The sequence below is a fragment of the Felis catus genome, chromosome C1, assembly GCF_018350175.1.
Source record: "Felis catus isolate Fca126 chromosome C1, F.catus_Fca126_mat1.0, whole genome shotgun sequence".
Classification (NCBI taxonomy): Eukaryota; Metazoa; Chordata; class Mammalia; order Carnivora; family Felidae; genus Felis; species Felis catus.
Genome location: NC_058375.1, coordinates 19988223 through 20010596, shown reverse-complemented (window position 1 = coordinate 20010596; position 22374 = coordinate 19988223). Strand labels below are relative to the sequence as shown.

Below are 22374 nucleotides of genomic sequence, written 5' to 3'. Positions count from 1 at the left end.
CAAGTCCAATCTTAGATGGAGAATTTCCTGTAACACTTGACCCTGGAGCAGTGAAGGGAAAGGGAATCAGAACTGGCCAGTACCCATCCCAAGAGCCCAACATTACAAAGTCACCCAGTAGCCACGGTAATCATAAATAGAAATTTACTTTTAAAAATGGTTGGAAGATAATTTACTGAATGAATGTGGTACTTCTCCTCCAGTGCACTTATTACAATTTAATTATGGTTATTTGTGATTATTTACTTACATCTTTCCCCACTAGAAAGTACTCCATGGAGGCAGAAATTATGAATCCCATGTTCACAACACAGTGACTGATACATTGTAGAAGCTCGGGAAGTATTTGTTGAGTTACTGTAAGCAATTGGCAAAAGGAAGGTAGGCACTCACAGGTTTTCCAAAAAAAAGTTCTGCCATTAAGATTTATTACACTGGCAAGTCCCAACTATCATATGCTTCAAAGTCAGTAACAGGACTGGGTAATTAAGTGAGCCAAAAAAATGTTATTATCCCCAAAACTGAGAAACGGGGAATATGATCAAAGTCTAGGAAATCTTGATGGTGTGCAAGAAAGATCGGCTGGGATACTGCCTCCCAATAAATGCCCAATAATTAAAAACAATGGGCAGATCTTGCTACCCACATAAGGTGGGATGGATTGACACCAGGAAAAGGTACTTCCTCCCACAAACCACCCTTTGGCGTTTCTAGGAGGGAAAGGGCCTTGTGGATGGACCACAAGCCCAACTGAGTGGTGCAGTTTTTTAGACATTTTCTGCCCTGCTCATTTGTCATTTATCATTAAGTCATATGGTACACTTAAGGAATACACGGAGAGGCAAGGGTCATGTAACCTTACAGAGATTCACCCAGGAGGGTACACAGCAACTTATCTTTAAGTTTATTTATTTATTGGGGGGGGGGGGAGTGCACACAAGCGGGAGAGGGGCAGAGAGGGAGAGAGAGAACCCCAAGCAGTCTCCACGCTGTCAGCACAGAGCCTGATGCAGGGCTTGATTCCACTAACCGTGACATCACATCTTGAGCCGAAATCAAGAGTCAGCCCAGCCGACTGAGCCACCCCAGCAACTTTTCAATAAAGTTCAATAAAGATAACACTTCTAAATCACACCTACTTCTGACCTAGATTCTAAAATACTCCTCCTTCTTCCATATTAAACTGCTTTGCAGATAACTGCTCAAAAACAAACAAAAAAAGGCAAAGGCAAAAACTGCTCCTAGTCATAAAACTTTAAGGCCTCATTTGCTTTCTCTTTAAAAAGCTCTCCTTTTCCCCACTCCTTTTATTTTATCTATAACTCCAAACTTGGACTGGTCTTGCATGGGTTATATAAAAAGATCCTAAATTTCTCTAAGTGCACAGTTCTACATCCTGCCAAAATTTCTCCTTCTGTACTATAAAAGGTGTCTGTGACACATCATTGAGCTGTAGGAACTTGATTTACATGCAGTCGGAGATTCCGTTTGTCATCAATCCAATCAAGTCCTGTATTTCAGTAAAGACACTGAGAAGCAGCAGCAATGCCACTGTGTTTATTTAATTCCTAGTGCTGCCTTGGACCACTTTCCAAAAATGCCAGTCTCTCACCTGGTCCCCCTAAGTTCACTCTGAACTGTAACAGGCACGATCAAGTAAGTTAAAGAATGGCCCAGGGCACAGCCAACCTTACTAAGATTATAGTGCCTCCAAATCCTCAGGCTTTTTTAAGGTCAACAATTCCCTGAATGAAAAGCCAAGAGTCCCGTATATTGTCCAGTTCTTTTCAAAGCTCCAAAAGTACATTGGTACCAACCCTCTCTACACCACTGTTCACACAAATGTGTATAGGAGACCCTGGCTTCATCATTTATACTAGAAATACATTGGACCAGACCAATGTTACCAGCTGTCTTTTCTGAAGCTTATTTGTCTCTCCTCTTTATTTGTTATCTCTGGCCAGTATAATCAAATTGAGATGTGTACTTGGCATGCTAAGTTATGCAAATCTAGCTAAAATTTATCTCTTCCTCACCCCCTTACCCCCAAGTGTGTTTGGCTCATACACTTTTATTCAAGGCACACAGAATTTCCTTTTGGTGAATGTGTCTGGGTGGATGAACCCAGCTATCTCAATCTCATTTTATTTTAAACCAAAATACCATAATGAGACCACATATTGGTCACTTGAGGTTTTATGCAGGGGTTTTAAAGAAGCCGATTCAAAGCTGCGCTGGGAAAGCAGAGAATTCAAATCACAGACCAGAAAGAAAAACAAAAATGTTACAAATCTGTCATGTCCCAACACAACCCCAAAAACAGATCAAGGAGGGCTAAGAAACAGTCTCCAGACCAAGGCAATAAAGTGGGAAAAGAGAGAAGAAGCAGAGATCATTTAGGAAAACTTCTGTTTGTTAGTTTATTAGATAAAGGCACTGGCTGCCGCTAGTTAGCCAGGCAACTCCAACAGAGGTACACAGATATCAGGAATTTTTACTAAAATGATGTTGATCTGAAAGTGGTATAAGTTGCATCTCCAGTACTTTTAAAAACATTTAAGCAGCTCTGGTGTGGTAAAGTTACGGAGGCCTCCATGTGCTCTGTGTTCTGCTAACGGAGTTAGACACCAGAGGACAGAATGAAAAAGAGGAAAAAAAAGAACAGAGAAAATAAAGAAAGCTATAAGGCAGAGGGACGACAAAATGAGTTTAAAACACACAAACACACAAAGAACATAAAACTCCCTACTGGAATTTTTGTCTGTGCATACAAATGTTAAATCCCAGATCAAACTGTCAGCATACTGCCTCCTGAAAGCCTCAGCCATCATTGCAGCCGGGTCACAGTGATCTCAGCTTCAGTCCTCAGGCAGGAAGGAAAAGAGGCCTGGTACAAGGAAACTTGCTTGTATTGGGGACGATACAGAAACCACATCAGGTTTTCAGAAAGCACAGGTGTACCAGAACACGGGTTCTCCACTAGGTCTTTTGCATGGTTACTGTTTATTATCTGACCATTTCTCTAACTTCCATTTCTGGGTCAAGTACAATCATTATTTATTACATACAACTAGGGACAGGTCTTGGCTCAAATGTCTACCCCTTAGAGAGACATCATCTACTTCAAAGATGGGCGATTTGTCAGGAGTTGACTTAATGGGTTTATTTGCTAGGACTTTAAGACAAGAGACACAAGGAAAGGAAAAATCACAGTACAACTGGCTAGCCACTGGGGCTCAGGTGGGAGAGGGAGGGAGGTCTTTGAGGATGACCTGAGAGACCAGCAGATCACTGAAGGTCCTGTTCTCAGATCACAAGCCATCATAAGCAGAAGGGACATCATGGTGTTCAATTGAAGCCTTCCAAACTGGCATCTACAAGAATCACTTTCTTAAGCAATTTACTTGGCTGGTCATACCTGGAGACCACAGGTCACCATCCTAAAATTATCTTTTCCACCTTCATCAAACAACCAGTACCACAGATTCAGATTATCCTCATGCTACATGTCACCAAAGAGCTAAGAGAAAGAGAAATGGAAGGCAGGGAGTCCCCAAGCCCTATAAAGAAAACAGACATTTTCTGTCACTAGAGTTTATCATTATTGCATAATAGAAGATCCATCCCAAAAGTATTTCCTTTCTTCTCCCCCAACCCCAAGCACTTTTAACCTTTTCTGTATCCAGTAACTCTTTCACATCTTGGGAGAAACACATACATCTGAAATATTAGCCTATGGTGTAATCTGGAAGAAGCCTCTCAGGTCATTCTGATGGACTCTAGCCCAGTTGAGCATAGATGCATAAATCCGGTAGTTCCAACTTGGGCCTGCATCACAATGGCCTGGAGGGTTTGTTAAAACAATGCTAAAGTTTTGGATTCAGTAGGTCTAGATGAGTATTTGCATTTCTAAACAGGGCCCAGGTAATGCTGAGGCTAATGGTTAGGGACCCCCCACTCCCCATCCCCTGGAGAACCATTGCACAAATCTGTCTCTCAAACTGACAACAGGTACTTAATAAAATTTGTTGTTTTTTTCTTTTAAGTATTAATATAACTTAGATGCAGCTAAAAACTATGGGATAGCTTTTTTTTTTAAGTTTATTTATTTTGAGAGGGAGAGGGAGAAAAGGGCAGAGAAAGAGGGAGGGAGAGAATTGCAAGCAGGCTCCATGCTGTCAGAACAGAGCCCTACATGGGGCTTAATCTCCCGAACTGTGAGATCATGGACCTGAGCCGAAATCAAGAGTCAGACACTTAACCAACTAGCTTTTAATTCGGTGAAGATCAACAACAGTCTTTAACCACCAATACTAACCCCCTCTCAAGCAGGGGCCTCTACCAACCAGGAGTCATGTTCAAATTTTATTTGATAATAGTATTTTCACATATCTCATTAATATTTATTGAAGCCTGCAAGGTAGATACTTTTCCTCATTACACAGTTGAGGATACAGATTCAGAGAAGTGACTTGCCTAAAGTCACACAGCCTAAGGGAACTTTAAACCTTGGTTTTAGAGCTGACTCTACTAGAAAACTCTGTGTAAGGCACTTAATCTTTGTGTTCACTTTCCCCAAGTGGAAATTAAGACAATAATCTTTGCCTCTCCTGCAAGTGCTCCAAGTCATAGAAAGTAAAATCACTCTGCAAATATTTTTGTAATGCAAGTTACTCTCACTTAGATCAAAGTGAAGGAGTCTATTTTTGAGCCTCAATCCACCACCCATCCACCCCCAGCCCGCCAACACTTTCAAAGACCCCTCCCGAAAAGAAAGTGGCCTGAGGACCAAATGCTGCCAACTCTTACACTGGGATCACATGGCCACTCATCAGAAACTTAAATAAAATTCTAAATGGACAGAAATCTAGGCATAATGTAAAATTGTAACTTTTCAGTCTTTCACCCCATTTAAGAGGTCTGGGCTATTGCAAAAATAATGTCCCAATAAGCCTTAGTGCTTAAAACATTTATTTTAGAGAAGCAAATTTACTATTTTACGTTACAACTCTAGAGAATCAGACAAACCTTGATTCATATCAGAACTCTACCTTTTACTAGCATATTGCCCTAGGGCAAATTTCTCATTTTTACTGTTTCCTCATGTGTAAAATAGGAGGAGTGACAACAGAAACCCACCTCTCATGGTTTTGAAAATTAAATCAGTAAATTCATGGAGAGACCCAGCATAGAGCTTGCACATTGTAAGTGCTCAAATGCATGGTTACTATCATTAATACTCACCCTCAACGTGCCATCATTTGAAAATTTGGATCTCAGTGAGGCTTTCAGCCTATCCGTGGCCCAGGACACAGTTACGGATAAACTACCTATAGAATCGTTCCCTCAGTCCTTTATAATAGAATTATCTTTGGCAATCAGATTCCTAAACAGATAAATAGTTAGAAGTCTACCACTGTTGGACCAGCCCAAGAACTCCACCACCTTCGTAACAGAGGAAAAAACAGAGAAAGCCATCTGTATGCACCTGGCAAGACACAGCAAGAAACAGCAATTAATTCCCAGCATTAGGTGACTTGTTCGCTAAGGACAAGAGAAAGCCATAATAAGGTCCACCCAGAGAGAGGGGGAAATCACTGTGCAAGAAGAGGCCGAAGACACACTTGTTTCCTCTAAAAGGAAGCGGCCATGCACTTCAATCATCTACCACGTGGCTGAACTCACACTTTCTTAAAGTACACCGGCATAAGTCAGTTGAGAGTAAACAGCTGGACCCAGATGCACTCATGCCCAGCAAGTAAGTTGTGACCTCAAGGGAAACAGGAGGCAAAATAAAAAACACAAAGTACACGGCAAATGGGTTTTTAAATGACTGGTATCACACCAACCCCTAAACTCCCCTGCTGCAGTCATGCTGGTGCTAGATCTTGAGCAGGGAGTTCCTTTTAACAGAGATGTCTATAAACAAGCAAGCTGAAAGCTAACAAGTTTAAGAGGGAAAAAGCATACAAAAATCTTGGCTGCTGGTGATGAGCCACAGAAAATCATAAATGTGCCCGTGCCAAGGGAGGAGGAAGTCTAATATCTAACATTGCAGACTTGGGAACCCAGAAGCAACGAAGCCATAAGGAAGCCCAAATGTAGAAGAGGAAAAAAAGCACATGGCACATTTCCTCTTCATATGGGTGGCAATTTAAGCAGCACTCTGGGCCTGCAGAGCCCATAGCCCCAGTGCCCCAAGCTCCTTAGTATTTCATATCAACATTAACTTCCTGGAGGGCGACAAAAATCTGTCCTGGATTACTGGGTGATTTCTAATATGTACCATAACCAACACTAAGTCAACATTTTAGGGATCAAATTTCCTACTCTGCAGCATGTTGGAATGCATTCTTGGCATTAGACTGCTCACTGCAGTACACCCTTAGAAAATGCAGAAGCCACTGGTAAATGAAGACTCAACTTGTCCCAAGACTATCTTCTAGTATGCATAAATGACTAACAAAAACAAATGAAAGTTCACTCAGATGTCCTTTTACATTCAACAAAAACTAATTCCATCCATTTGAATGGCGGGGGGGGGGGGGGGGGGGGACACAATTTCAGGGAAGAATACTCAAGAGAGTTAACTCCACATTCACCCTAACTTGGATTCCTCTAAAACTTAGACTAAGGAGTTCATCTCAAGCCCCTACTCACCAGCTATCCCTGGCAGATGAACCACTGCGCCCTAATTCTGAGTTACTGGAAATTTGCTTTGCCAAACGCCAGAGTATTTTCTAAACTAGAATCTGTATTTAAGACTCCACTCCGTACTTGTATTCTGGAACAGTGTAACCTATCCTTCTCTTCCAGGTGAAAGCCCTGTAGCAGCCTGGCACTGGACTCTCTATGCATTTTCAGCTGTTAAAGCATCCACTTACAGTCCTTGAAAAGTGCCAGAAATCATGTGTGTTCCACTCACACATGGATCAGCAGGTAAAGAGAAACCAAAATCACTACATTGCAGAGGCTCCCATAAGGAATAAGCATGTGTTTGCACCATTTATGAGCTTCTTGGCCACAGCCAACCTAATCAAAAACAATATTAAAGGCCATTTCTGTGAACAGATGGGCAAACTGTGTACATGCAGGCTTATCCACCCATCAACCCTCAATAGAAGGTCTCATCCAAGCAACTCAGCTTCAGCACAGCTCCCAACTCTTCAGAAATAGCAGCAGCCTAAGTGTCTGGACAGGTACTTCACGACTCTTGTTTTGCTTAAAAAAACTCAATTAACTCTACCAAAAAGAAGAAGAAGAAGAAAAACAGGCTCTCCAACCAAAGTTAAACCACCGTCACTGCAGAGTTGTCCAGGGCACACAACTCTGAAGGTGACACAACCTTCCAAACCCGAAATTACTACAAAAGAGCCCCTGAACTGGCCAAGAACTTGGCAGGTTGTACTAAAGGCCCCACATGACCACAAGAACCACTAAGACCCTGGAACCACTCTCACGGAATTTTACAGTTACAGTCCAAATTCTCAAAGTCACTAGAATGAGACAAGTACAGGTCTGGGAGGGTTGTGTAGTTTGGATTCTATAAAGCCCATGGAACTCGGAGTAGCGGTATGAAAAGGCAAATTAATATTTTAACTTTCCCCCTCTTGAACATTAAGTTTCACAAATCATTGCCTCTGAAGAGCTGTCCCAGGTTAACCTTGCCCAACACTGATTGCTCCTTATTCTGGAATTCCTTCAGCCCATACACTTAGGTTGGTCTATACCCATTTATAAAACCCTGCTTTGCAAGTTTTCCAGATGTATGCACATAAGCATGCTTCACCAAGAAAACGAAATTCCTCTGAAGCAGATACTGTCTCTTTTAAGTCCCTTCCTAATATCTAACTGGTGTGTTCACATAGGGCTATTTTCTATTTCCATTTGAATCTCCAAATCCCCCTGAGCTAAAAATTATACTCTCAGCAATGAGCTTCATGTTCTAATATCCTTACCACCACACTGACAAAGGCCTGGGCAACCACTGTCTGTGTCAACGCAAGTTTTTGAATTTTGTTTTAAAACAAGCTGATAGCCTTTAGTAAGTCAGCAGAACCTAAAAATTATGATCAGGGCCATAATGACATTCATATTCCTTACTGCTATGCTAAATCAAAAAGACACTTGCAGGACTCTGGTCTATAAAAACACTTCTTGGGGCACCTGGGTGACTCAGTCAATTAAGCGTCCGACTTCAGCTCAGGTCATGATCTCACGGTTTGTGGGTTCAAGCCCCGCATCGGGCACCGTGCTAACAGCTCAGAGCCTGGAGCCTGCTTCAGATTCTGTGTCTCCCTCCTTCTCTGCCCCTCCCCAACTCACACTCTGTCTCTTTCTCTCAAAAATAAACAAACATTAAAAACACTTCTTGTAAAGAAAAGCAGTGTCAGAGTCAGTGGATTTTGTTTAAAAAGAGATTTTTAGAAGATAAATCTGGTTATCTCACAAGGCTACCAAACCAGAGTACCACAGGCACACAGCTAAAATACTTCTAAAATATTTCTTCCTCCACAAAAAGAATGTTTCACTGAAGGAACTCAGAAATGTTTTTAATCCTAAAATGGCAATTTCAAAAACAAAGATTGAATCTATCCATATAACCCTCAGGCAGGATTTAGTGAGTCCCCAAACATTTGGACTTTGTACTAACCCAGGAACTTGGGAGCATTAACTTTATATATATATATATATATATATATATATATATATATATATATATATATATGTGTGTGTGTGTGTGTGTAAATATATTTATATATATATGTAAATATATTTATATATATATGTAAATATATTTATATATATATAAATATACATATAAATATACATATATATGATGCACAGAAGTCCAGTAAAAACTATGCAAATAAACCCAACCCTTAAAGCGGGCTTATAATTCCGACAGCCACAGCCAGAGGCTGAGGACAACGCTGAAGTTGCAGTATCTTTTTTTCTCCTTTCTGGTATTCCAAAAATGCAAACCCAACCCTAGAAACATCTCACCAAACTACAAAACCTTTCCAAAAGAACAAGGCTTTAAAACTCAAAGTCTCATAAACCAAGCTTTTGGAGCACACTTACCTCACTATTGAAACTTAGGATCTTCTTTCCAGACTTCTGTTTATTTTCTCTCTGAAACTGCAATCCATTTTGAACGGGGCTCCATGTGCCCTGAACTACGCCTAGACCCAGGACCATGGAGGCTTCTCTTCCAGCGTAGTGTCTTTTCACTTCCAGTCTCTTTTAGATCATCTCTCCTAGCCTCCATCCACGCCTCCACACCCCCAGTACTACCCTCTTCCCTATCCACATTTCTTTTCCTCCAAAGTTATTTTATTCCACCACATGAGAACAGACTAGCATTATCTTTGCTTGAAAACTGTTTATTAATTTGCCTGTCAAACATTCTATAGAGCCGTTTACATCTTACTACAGAAACCTCCTGGGTACATATTGACAGCTCAGCAAGTATTTACACAAAGCTCTGAAACATTTGGTTCCTTCAGAAGAGGAAGGAGCTGCTGTGTCAAGCAGAGAATTATCAAACACCTTTTCCTCTCCCTTTTTCCCTCTTTTATAAAGGGAAGCTTCTTCCTTCTAGCATACCTCTAAGATGCCTAAATTATACTTCTAAACTATCCAGCCAGGAGGAGAAAGAATGGAAATTCAGGTGTGCTGGAGAAGGGAAAGAATAGCATTTCCAGGACCACTTGCAAAACACACCACATAGTTTAAAAAACTAAGGGTATGAGAAAAGGCAATAGGCCTATGAAATTGACCCTGCAATGCTTAGCTTTTCCGTTCCAGTCTCAGGAACTTTTGCTCCTCTCTCAGCAAAACTTACAGGGCAAGTTCAGGCACTCAGATTACAACCAACTGCCCAAACCAGACCTAGACCTGCCCAAACACCTGAAGAGTCTGGAGAACTTAATGCTACCTCTCCCCACCTTCCTATCCCCCCAAGAGAAGCAGAGTGTTAATGTTATGACTATCCACTCCCTACCCCACCCCAAATCTACTCCCAAAATCCCCTCTTAGAGATTTTGAGGCAACTATTTTTCAAGACTTGCTTTAATGAAGTCTGCCCAATTTTTCAATTAATGTTTAGTGTTTTAAAACCACCAGCCAGGTGGAATGACTAATGACAAACATAAACAGTTTCAAAACAAAATAGTCTGGTAAGGCTTTTTCTGTAAAGGGCCACAGACCATTGTGGTACCCAACTGTTCAGAGCTTGTTCCTGTAAATCCTCAAGAGAAAACAGCCTTGAGTTCCTCGAGCCCAAGGGAAGAAAGATGGTCTCAAGACCCCTACTGGTCAATGTACAGGCAGAAATTGCCTTCATAACAAGTTAGGTATGGAAGCACAGCCCAATGCGTAGCATCACAGAGGAAGAAGGCCATACAGTCCACCAACTTCACTTTACTGATGAAGAGAAAATAAACCCAAGGTCAGTGGCTTGCCCCAAATCACACAGCTTAATCTAGATCTGCGTGTGGAACCAAAGCCTCTCCCTCCTGAATCCTGCACTCTTTACTCCTCACCACTGTGTCACACACAACTCAGTGTGCATCAATAATGATAATGACCAATCTAAACAAGGAGAAACCCAGAGATAAAAGCCATGGGAATTAGGACTCCATGTTAGAGACCAAGGTATCCCAGCTCACTTGCACGAAAGAACTATTCAGTGCCAATTTATTTTGAATACCATATTTTAACCATATATTTGCTTGGTTCATTTCAGTTGCTTCTAGAATTTTGGGATTTGAAGCCAATCAATACAACGGCAGAGGGGCGGGGGGGGGGGGAGGGGAGGATTGGAAAGGGTCCTGACCATTACTTTGTTAGCCTATTTCCACATTAAAAAAAAAAAGTCCACTAACCTCATTGCTAAAGCCTACTGCAGACATCACACCCTACAGGAGCCAATCCAACAGATGAATGTTTAATGCAATCCAAGACATCTTATTACAGTAGGTGCCACTTGTCATGGTTACTGGTTGCTCTGTGTCACACACAAAGGAAGGAACCTTAAAAAGTCCTTGCAGGGCCCAATACAAAGAAGCCAACCTTGGTCCTGATGCTTTCTCTTCTCTTGCAACCATCCCAACCCCCATCACCCCTAGTTCCCTCACGGACAGTAGAGAAACATGAAGCCCTCACAATGAAGTGCCGTCTCAGTGTGGTTTTCCTGGTCCCTCCTACTTGAGAGAGTTCCAAGAGTCCTGTATTTTAGCCAGCCCAGAATTTCTGCCAGTAGGCATTCCCATAATAAGCCCAAGATGCCTGTATTTGTTTCCCAGGAGTTGGAAATATCGTCTGATATTTCCATAGCAAGAACTAACAGCCAAACTTCTACAATCAAATCCATCTTGATCCCAGACTACATATTCTATTTCATTTTTTACTTTGATGAGCTGGTACTACTCTCAAGGTACTAGAGCTAAAAGCATCCCCAATAAAACGCTTTACATGAGGTTCAAGTGCATAGGTGACTAAAAAGTATCTCATCAGTAGCAGGATTCAACACCTTGAGATACAGTATTACTTATGGAAAGCCCTAAGGGGAAAGTTTGCCTGCTGGGATCTTCCGGCTCCTGTGAAAAAGACAGAGCCACAATACAAACACTCAGCTAATCTTTATTTCATAAAGGCAGAGTCAAATGAGAACGTTACAACCTTAGCTATGTCAATCAATTCTCTGCAAAACAGTCTTAATCCAAGATTCAGTTAGGGAAAGAAAGGGACAGAGCAAGACCCCATTATTTAAGAATGCTCAAGAATAAGGCATCATGGTCTGATAAGAGGTTTATCCTTAAGTAGCAAAGAGAAATTCCTATCAAAATCTACCCACCTACATCCCTCATAGAGACTACCACAAAACTGGAAGTTGCACTGTCTCTTCCACAAGTGAATGCTCACTAGCCCATTCTCTGGGCATCAGGGCAACTGGAATGAAATTGAACAGGAATCTATGTTGTATGAAGTGCTAGGAATGGTGATGTTAAAAGTGAAACCGAAAATTCACCCAAGGGCAGCACAAACTTCCAAACAGGGACTGTGTCTATTTTCCTACCATTTACTCAGCACACAGCACAGTACTCAGCACAAAGGAAGTGCTCAAATATTCGTTTAATGACTGAAAATCACTATATGGCAAGAGTTGGTTTTATACCCCCCAAAAACAAAGTGTTTGCCTGAATATTATTTTTCAACTTTAATTTTTGCTTTTAAATGAACCTTGACTTAGCCCAAATTTACTCCTCTAATACTTTACAAAAGGTAAATGACTCAGCCCCCCTCCCCTCAAGGGAAAAGAGATGTAGCGTGTCTCTTGTCCAGAGACAAGAGAATGTTCTCTTTGCTAAGACTAAGCTCATCCTCTAGACACTAGAGATTCAATTTAAAATTCTCCCAGTTTCTTGCCCAAACACAGAACATTATGGACAATGTGGAGTCAAGGCACAGCACTCTAAACCTGCCATTTAACACAACTGTTTTCAAAATTCCTACCTTAATAGAAGAGAAAAGCAGTTCTAGAATGAGGAAGGAACACAACTAATCAGTGAACAAAATCTCATAGCAGGAAGGTACAACTGAATACTGCTGGGGCGGGGGGCACGAAAGGAGCCTTCCCCCTCTCTGAAAAGATACAGGACTCCTGACAAAAGCACTGAAGGCAGAACATGAAGAGGTACGAAGAGCAAAATTAAAATAAAACAGAATGCATAAAAATATACCTTAAAGTTGTCATTTCTAAGCAAATATCAAGTATCATTATAGGTGGTATCTTTATTATCTTGGAAGATGGGGGGAAAATGGAACATACCTTAAAATGCAAAGAAAAAAACAGTCGACCTCTATTTCAAAGCTCTAAAATAACAGATGACAAAATACAAAACTAGCCTTTTTGATATCTCAGGAACAAATGATAAATTTCACCAAACCAGGCCTTTAGGAGAAAGTCCCTCACAAGATCATGAAAGACATCGGCTTCTCTTTAAATTGAGCTGCTCTCCCAAAGTTCAATTAACAAAAGAAAGTGTTAACCAGACTCAACATGTAAACAAAGAATGAGGCCAGTCGTCCTTAAAACAGAACACTTGAACCTAATATGAAATTCTCTCTCAGAAAGCTTCCAGTTCTCAAAATAAATAAATAAAAGTTTTCCTCCTACCCCCCTCCCATAAAGATCCCACATTTGTCACTCGATAAAAACCCCAGTAAAATAATTTCAATTCTGCAAAGCGAACAGGGTCAAAATTACTCAAGACAAATGCATCTTCAGAGCCATCAAAGAAGTCATTTATACCATCAGGAAAGTCACAAAACCAAAACAAACAGCAAACCCATTGTAGAGAAAAACTCAGCTACTGTTCTGACAACACAGAATCTATTTCAGGCTGCATAAAACATAACAAGCAAAATAAATCCAAGGTACAAGCAAAATGCCACTGCCTCCTCTTTTGTTTCGGCACAATGTAACAAGGGCAGCCTGTCTGGGGCTCTGCTCCTGCTGATACAGTATTGCTGCTTAAACCTCCCTCCTCAAGGTCACAGCCAATTTCAGCTCTGGAATAAAAGGCAGATAGTGGCAGCGATGGTTTGGGTTATCACTGGCAGAAAAGCAGAGTGTAAAAGTTTATGAGCTCATCAGGATTGTTGTACCATTACATCAGAGGCAATTATAAATGGCCAAGAGCAGGAGATGGGGAGCCAATCAGATCACAGATAGGATGTCAACCTAAGACCAACTGTCTCCTGGCTTTGACAGAAGGATTTTACCTCCATAATTCAAATCCCAAACCAAAGCAATCTGCACTTACTACTCCAATCACTCAGCTGTTTACCAGCACTTCCAGGGAGAAGCCCAGGCCACTGGGCCGACGGAGACTAAGACAGGAGATGGCCCAGGCTGCCCTGGGTGAACCGCAGCCGGCCTCTAGCTGCCCCCAAGCAGGCCCCTGCCCTCCCTCGAGGTACCCCCGAACCCGAGGGGCCCCTCCTTGAACGCACAGATGGGGAACGGCCTAGAGAAAGACAGGAGGGCGGGCAGAGAGGAGCGGCAGGTGAGCAAAGAATTGTTCACTCCACTCCCGAGCTCCTAACACCGCACACCCCTAACCTGAGCCCCCAGCACCCCCCTCAACCCCGGCCAGGCCCTTCCCCGCACATTCTGCCCCACACCCCCTTGAAGACCCCCGGAGTTCGAGGGGACCAGGAGGGAGGGAGAAGGGGAGCAAACACCTCAGGGAAAGCCCCACACAAAGGCTGAAGGAGGGAAGGAGAGGAAGGCAGACAGGCAGCCATTTTAAGAGAAGAGCCAGACAATGGCAGCTCCCCAGCAGTGGGGGCCCCGGACTGGGGGTATCCCAAGGCTGTGGCCTGCTCCCCGCAGCCGCCACCCACTCCCAGGACCCCGCTCGCCCCAGCCCCCTCCCCACTCAGCTGTGTACCTGCGGGGTCCGGGCGAGCGGCTGCCCCCCGCCGCCGCTGCTCCCGGGGCTCATGGGCGCGTGGTGGCTCCTTTGTTGGGCCCCTCCCGAGGCGGCTGCTGCCGCCGCCGCTGCTGCCGCCGCAGCCCCCCAGCACTGCGAGGCCATGTCCGCCGGGCCCTTGCCGGCGCCCCCGTCCTGGGGCCCGCCGCCGTAGTCGCCCCCGGGGTAGCCCTGGTAGCCCCGGGCCGAGCTGGGCGACGTGAGCAGTTGGTTGAGGGTGGGGGTGGCGGTGGGCTGGGGGGTTCCCCCGCCGGCCGCTGAGGGGCCGCCTCCCCCCATGGCCCCGAAGCGCTGCTGAGCGAAGGACGAAGACGACGAGGAGGCGGAGGCGCTGGAGGAGGGAGGCGGCTTGGAGCCTGCGGCCGCCGCCGCGCCGGAGCCCGGAGTGCCACCTCTCGGGGAGCTCAGCGCGTAGGCCTGGGGGGGCGGGGGGTAGGCGCTGCGGTTGGGGTAGTAGGAGTTGTACTGGTGGTTGGGGAAGCCGTGGTCGTGCGAGTTCTGCTGGGGCCCCGCGTAGGGCTCCAGGCCCCCGCCGCCGCCGCCGCTCTGCAGCGCTGCCAGGCCAGGGCTTTGTTGTCCGCCATGTTGTTGGTGGAAGACGGCGGCCGCCGCGGCGGCGACGGCAGACGGGCTCCGGCCGTAGGGTTGCCCGAAGCCGTAGGCTGGGGGCGGTAGGGCGGCCGCGGCTGAGTGAGGAGGCGCCCCCACCCCATCGCTGCTGCCGCCGCCGCCGCCGCCGGGCGGCTCCGTGAGGTTATTGTTCAGGGCGGGCCTAGGGCCCGCGTTCCCGTTCGAGTTCTTCAGGTCCGGCTCCGCGCCGGGCCCGCCGCCGGCGCCGGCTCCGCCGCCGCCGCCACCCCCATTGCTCTCGGCCCCGTCCTGCAGCTCCTTTCCCAGCGGCTGCGGCGGCCCCACGGCGGGGCCCTCGCTTTCCTGCCCGGCGGCTGCCTTCATTTCCCCGCGCTCGGCCGCTGCCGCCGCCGCCGCCTCGCCCCCCGCCTCCTCCCGCTGCTGCTGCTCCGCTTTCTTCAGCTCCGAGGGCGGCGGCGGCGGGTTGCCCAGGCTGCTGGCGGCGGCGGGGGCGACCTGCGCGGCCATGATCCCCGCTGTCTCGTCCGCGGAGAGACCCGGCCCTGTCTTCGTCTTCTCCCCCCCTCCCACCCCGCCCCGGGGCCGAGTCCCCCGGGCTGCCCTCCCCACCCGCCCGGGCGGGCCTCGCGGGGCTCCGCTGCTGCGCGGCGCTCGCTCGCTCGCTCCTCTCCCCCCCGCCCCGCCGGCTCAGGCTCCGGGCTGGCGGCGGCGGAGGAGGAGGAGGCGGCGGCGGCCGAGGCGCCGGCGGCTCAGCTGCTCCCGGCTCTGTAGGCTCGGGACCCGGCTCTCCCGGCTCATTCCCCCCAAGCCCTTGCCTGGGAATGAGGGGGGCGGTGGAGGCTCCGCTCCCCAGGGCCTGGCCCCGCTGTGACTCTCCGCTTTCTGCTGCCGGAGAAAGGAGGAGGGAGGGAGGGAGGGAGGCGAGGGGGAGGGGGCGGGGAGGGAGGGAGGGAGGGAGCGGGGGGAGGGGGACCCGGGACGGGCGGGCTGGAGGGCGCGCGGCAGCAGCCCGGGCGCCGGGAGGCAGAGTCGGAGCGCGGACTGGGCCGGGCGCCCTGCCTCCCCTCCCCGGCCGCGGCGCGAGCTGAGGCTGCTGCGCGGCAGCGGGCGAGCGAGCGGGCGGGCGGCCGGACTGAGCGGCTAGAGCGCCCCACTCTCCTCCGAGTCCCCCTCACTCCGACACGAGGCTCAGCACTGCCATTTTACCCAGCGCCGTCGCGGCCGCCTGGCAAACCCGGACCGGAGCGCGGAGCGGGCGCAGGCCATGGAACGGACTCGCTCCCTTCCCCTCACAAAGGAGGAGGGGAGAGAACGAGCCGCGGCGGCGGCAGGCCCTCTGCCGCTTTCGCTCGGCAGCGCCGCCGCCGAAGGCTTCGGGGAAAACCCGGCCCGGAGCCCGCGCCTCCCCGGAGCCTGCGCCGCCTCCCTCCTGGCGTTCCTTCCTATCCGGGTCGGTCCCCTCCGGGCCGTACGGAGGGGAGCGGGCAGCGTGAACTTTACTCGCGGCTGCAAAATTGGCCTGAGCCCGAGACCGCGGCCGCCTCGGCCCAGGCCTGACCCTCTGGCAGCGGTCCTGGTCTCTTGGCTGCTACTTAGCACCTCTACAGCACTTTTATTCTTCAAAGCCTTTTACAAACCCGCTCTTAAAGACCCAGCTGAGTGAGCGAGCAGGGCCTAACATTTTACACCCTTTGCAAGCCCTACGGAATGACAGATCATTTGTTCAGACTTTCCGTTTTCCCACTCCCCAGCCCTCTTTAGCCGGGCCTCATAAGGCCCTGGGGGCGTGAGGTCCGACTCTCCCCATTTTCTAGAATTGTAAGACCGAGGGGAGGGGACTGCCCTGTCAGTCAGGGGGCGGAGGAGGGTGATTTTAAAAAGTAGCAAGGTCCCCAAAGCTACCCGCGTACTTAGCCTTGGGGAAAAAAAAAAAAAAAGTGATCAAGTTGCATCATATACAGCAATGGAATCAGACTATAAGAATGGGTTTGAGACCAAGCTGATCATCTTAGTCTTAGCTCATCCCAACACTAACGTAAAATGGTAACCACTGGAGCTACTTTGGGGGCCTAAGACAGCCTTCCAGCAGGAAAACCCAACCCTAATCTTTTCCCAAGAGAACTTAGCCCACAATGACCAATAGTGCCAGTCTCCAGAGACAATACCTGTAAAACTGGGGAACAGACCACAGAAGAGGCTCTGCAGAAGAGGGATGGCCACGCAGTGGGAAACCATTTTCTCCTTAAAGAGAGAAAAGGGACAGTCTAACAGGTCACTTAGAAAATAGATGTCCCCAGGAGCACCCAGGTGGCTCAGTCAGTTAAGCATTGGACTTTGGTTCAGGTCATGATCTTGAAGTTCGTGGGCTCCAGTCCGGTGTCCCGCTCTGTGCTGACAGAGCGGAGCCTGGAGCCTGCTTCTGAGCCTGGAACCTGCTTCACGTTCTGTGTCTCCCTCTCTCTCTGCTCCTTCCCCGCACATTCCCATTCTCTTTCTCTCTCTCAAAAAGAAACATTAAAAAAATAAAAAAGAAAGAAAATAAATGTAACCAAATTTATTTTCTATCCTCCAGTGTAAAGATTCATCACAGTTTACCATTATATTCCAAGAGATGCCAATCGAGCTAGAGGCATACATAGAAACTTCTAGATCTACAGGCCCTACCACATCCCAGCACCAAGCAGTCTTTTCCTCCTCAAGCTGACTTGGAATGCTCTGACGTGACAGGCTACAAAAGCCAGAGGGGATTCCAGCTCCTCACCAGGCCCAGGCTGCCTTGGGAGAGGCCCAGGCCAGTGTAGTCACTAAACCCCAGGGCCTCTTTCCCCCCTCAGATTTTATAAATGGAGACTTCATAGCCACAGAGCCATTATCTTAGAACTGGCAGATCCCGCAGGCCCCTTGGACAAGTTCTGGCCATGCCACTGGTCACTGTGAATAATTCCAAAAACCTGAAGCCACTCCTACTCTGAAGAAAACTTAAGAGGATCTTATGCTAAAAAGGCAAAAACCTTCCTGTTAGTCTAAGAGTGGTGGTGGGTTTTCCGCCTCTAGCCAAGAACCAAAAGGACTACCAGGATCTGACTGACTGGAACGGGCCAGTGCCCTGGTTTCACTCACAGTCCTCAGGGGCAACTACTCTCCCAGTGCATTAGGTCCTAGAAACCAAATTATAGGCTGCCTCATAAATGGAGCTTGGCTATTTAATCAACTGCTTCTGAGCTGGCAAACAGTCCTGAGTCCTACACACAAATGAGGAGTTTTTACATGCAATTACCCTGCCATTTTCCTCAGAGCTGGACTGTAATGGGAAACCTGGAACCCAGTGAAAATCTGGAAGCCAGAATGGATTTGTCTCCAGAGAAAGCCCTCATCTCCTTTTTTCAGTGGCTGTGAAATTTGGAAAGTGCCCAAATCCCTTTCCTACACGTGAGCACGCTGTTTTGAAAACAGCCACCATTTTTTTCTAGCAATAAGGTAAAGTGCACAAAAATCTATCCACCTGGACTGGAGCAGGTAATGTGGGATTTCTCCATTCCCACTTAAAAAAAAAAAAAATCTCAAATCCTTCAGGGTCCTCTTCCACCTCTACCTTTAGAGCCCCACACCACTATCCCAGGGACTGACGAGTTGAAGGGAACTTTCTTAGAAACTGGCCCATCAGCTTTCCCTAGGGGCAATGGCAGCGGGAAAGGGGGGGGGGGGAGGGGAGGAGCTGGGCACGTGGCTGGCTGGAGCTCCAAGACCCAGGTTTGGGGCTGCGGGTTCTCCCCTTGGAGTTTTTTTCCCCCACGGCCCCAGTGTTTTAACCCCACACCCAGGCAGCTCAGGAATCCCGGCGCAGATTGGAGAACTAGGACTAGGACAGCGCTACCCTCACGAAAGCGCCTCTGCCACCAACAGCCTGATGGCAAATATGGACTGAATCGTTGACATGGAAACCGGACTAAAGTCTTGCTCGCTCCCTCACAAGAGAGTTCTTATCACCATCCCCGACCGCAAAGCACTTGGCAAACGTGGACTGGATCTCCCGCCCAGAGGATCAGGCGGAGTTTCTGTGCGCTGCTTTAACTCCTGCGGCTGCGGCAGCCAAGGAGGGGGGCAGGGCTGCCAGGACAAACCGACTGAAAATGGCAGAGGATGTTCTCATTTTATCTGGCTTGTACAGTGTGCATGGATTGGGCCGAGAATAAGAGAACAACCTATTAAAATCCACGCAGTCAACTGCAAAATGTGGAACCGAGGCCTGGAGGGTTTGTTAAGAGACAGAAACGTTTGCAGGGAGAGAAACAGCCCTTCCTTTCTCGAAATTTGCTTCCCCCAAGTGTGCGAAATACAAAACTCAACAAACAAACAAAAGATCAGTCTCGGCTCCTTCCCTTCCTCACTCCTTTTGGGGGAAGGCGTTTTAAGCCTTAGGACCCTAGTGGAGGAATTGCCTCTGTTCTGAATAAGGCGCTGGGAATCGGAGGAGCGCGGGGTTGTGGCCCTCACACGCGTCCCCGCCGCGGCAAAGCATCAGACACCCAGCGGAGCTCTCCCGAGTGCGAACTGGAGCTGCGAGTTTGAGCAAAAGGGCAACTATGTCAGTTGACGGAAGCCAGAAGCAGAGTTCAAATCCTGGCGTGGATTTCCGTCTGGAGCTGTCTGCTTCTTAAAGTTTGTAACTCGGTGTTCAGGAACAGCCCCAGCGGAGGCTTTGGGAGCAGTGTGAAAGTCTAGCACTACCATCTGACAGCGAGCAGCAAAACTTTGGGCTGCATATTAAGCGAGGAAAGTGGATTGAAGCAAGAGTCAAGGCAATTCATTATATTATCGGCTCCCAGACGGGAGCTGTAAGTTACGAACTGGATCGCCACGGAGAAAAATGGAATGGAGTCTAAATGGCGCTCAACAGCTCTTAGCGGTAAAATTGTGGCTGCCCAGCACCTAGGATCCTAAAGCAGCAGCAGCAGCAACCGTAGAGGCATCGAGCCTGGCGGGCGCTCAACGACTGCTTGGGTAGATGCTTTCTTCCACTCAAGATTTTAAAATAAAATCTCAAGATTTTAAAATAATTTGGAGGAATTTACATTTAGAATAATAAGGGACACATTTTGAGAAATGTTCATTTCTGCATGAGGCTTTCTTTTTTTTTTCCCCCCCACGAGAAGAGTAGCTCTGTAAAAATACCTCTAGGCATAAGTCAACTTGCTTTTTTTTTTTTTTTTTTGTATCAATATAGAATGAGAATGCTCCTCACCATCACCTCACCAAAAACTAAAACCAGAAATAAAATAAAGATCCACGTTGGTCTGGTTTGTGGCAGATTGCAAACAAAATGTAACACCCAGGTTCAATCTAACATGAGGAAATAGGTACCAACTGGTACACTCTAATATTTTAGAGTGCACATTATACCTATCCACAAATTTCATTGATGAGTTTGCTGACTATTCTTTTGGAGACGACAGAGTAAAACTACTAACGATATTTTAAAGGCAAACAAACATACCTGAACTGGAGTTCTATAAAACCACTGGGCAGATCAGGAATTTGGACATTTCTGCTGAGCCTCACTGAAGGTCTGTATTCCCCAACCGATACAAAAATAGTAGATGAAAAGCCTACTTGCAAAGAAGCTTGAAAGCCACTTTATAGTCCATCAGAAGAGAAACTTCAAGATGCTGTATTTGGTACTTACTACACCAAGTTGTTTTTAGATTTGGAAAGCTAAGTACCAACAATATTACCAAGGGAAGATCAGGTCAGCAATCTTAATATTGAAGCCTATTTCTCAGGAACAGGAAAAGTTTGTTATCTTTGACTTTCCATATGAAACCAATGTAGGCTGCTTTTGTTTTGCTTTACTTTAAAACCAATCGAGGAAAATTTCACACATGTAAAATGATTACAAGGGCAGTTTTTGAAAGCTGAGGGTGGAGGAGAAAATCAGAAGGAAAATAAAATATTCGAGGTGGGTATTTCTTTCAGCCTGATTGCATAAAGCTTTCTTCACTGCCATTTTACTGAGATAGGAAAAAGAGAGAGTGGGGAAGTTTCTTGTTGCAACTCTGGAATGGATCTGGAATGGAGTCTTTTGCTCCAACACAAGTTAAATGGAAGAGTGAGAAAGAGAAGGAAAAACTGTGAGCACTGACAAAATGGAGGGAAGCAGGCATGCAGTCCTGTAAAACAGGATGGAAGGCTAAAACAGCAAATGTTCTGCCTGCTCTCTGCCACACAGCCACCTCAAGAGAATACTCCCAGCGTGATCATCCCAGGCTTTTTATGTAAGAATCAAAGAAAATCCAAAGGAACCCATTAGGCATAAGACAGGAAGTGAATGGCCCCTAAGGGAAAGCATTCTGACTAGCTTTAATAGAATTTAAACTCAACCATCCTCCCTACAGAAAGAAAATGGCTTCTTCCAAAGATAAAAGAAAAGTTGACCAAACAAAAAAGTGAGGTGTGGAATACTTTAGTGGTAGTGTTGTGGCACTCCAGTGAAATGCACAACTTACCAATGACACCAAAGACAAGCTGCTGGGGGGAAAAAAATCACAGTGGGCTTTGGCACTTTATCAAATGATCACTTTCTGCCCCGAAATTGAACAACATTGGATTCAGAAGCCCCCAGAGGGGCTGGAGGGTGGGGACCACCAGGTTGGTTCTCGTTGGCCTACCCCTCCAAAGATACTATTGGAAACCTGTGTACAAGTGTGTTGTTCTTCCAGTCTTGCTGTGGAGGGAGAGAGCAGGAGACAAAGGAGAAATAACCCAACATACTTCATTGAACCTATCTGACAGGCCATTGAGAAAACAGTGCTGAACCCACCACGCCACCCACACATACACACAATCCTCTCTACTACAGTGTATTTTCATCAATAGAGTCCATCCACAAAATACACTCAAACGAAAGAATACACAATGCCATAAATCATTAGGCACTATTTTTGCCCCAAACACTAAGACCAGGATATAGATTATACATTTAAAAAAAAAATGTGAGGTCCCTTTCGACCTCAGAACAAAGTCTGAGAGCTCATTTATTTTTTTTTTTTCCTAATCAGCCACAGCTACCTAAAAATATGGACACTCTGTCCAACAAACTCTGGAGTTTATGGGTGATGTTGTGTTTCCCCTTCAACCAGCTAAAGTTGGAAGTCCAAAGTATTCTAGGAAAGAAGTGTGATAGTTGACTCCACACCTACTCTCTGGTTTTTTATGAACTAGCAGCCAGTGTTTCTAAAATGGAATCCTAGGAGAGTTGGAATACTACATGGCTTTCAAAAAG

The 22374-nt window shown here is 46.5% G+C and overlaps 1 protein-coding gene across 3 annotated transcripts in view; it reads right to left on the bottom strand.

The window, feature by feature from the left end:
• The window catches only part of ARID1A (AT-rich interaction domain 1A), a 69099-nt gene extending 53441 nt beyond the window's left edge, over positions 1-15658 (bottom strand). For 2 of the 3 annotated variants that reach the window (XM_023258345.2, XM_023258346.2), the window contains exon 1: positions 14463-15658. In XM_023258345.2, the coding sequence (XP_023114113.1) occupies positions 14463-15602 (1140 nt within the window). In that variant the 5' untranslated portion in view covers positions 15603-15658. Of the gene's footprint in view, positions 1-9084; positions 9975-14462 lie in introns of those variants that run through there. The other variant, XM_019836451.3, reaches the window with a different exon arrangement.
• Between the last annotated feature and the right edge of the window lie 6716 nt (positions 15659-22374).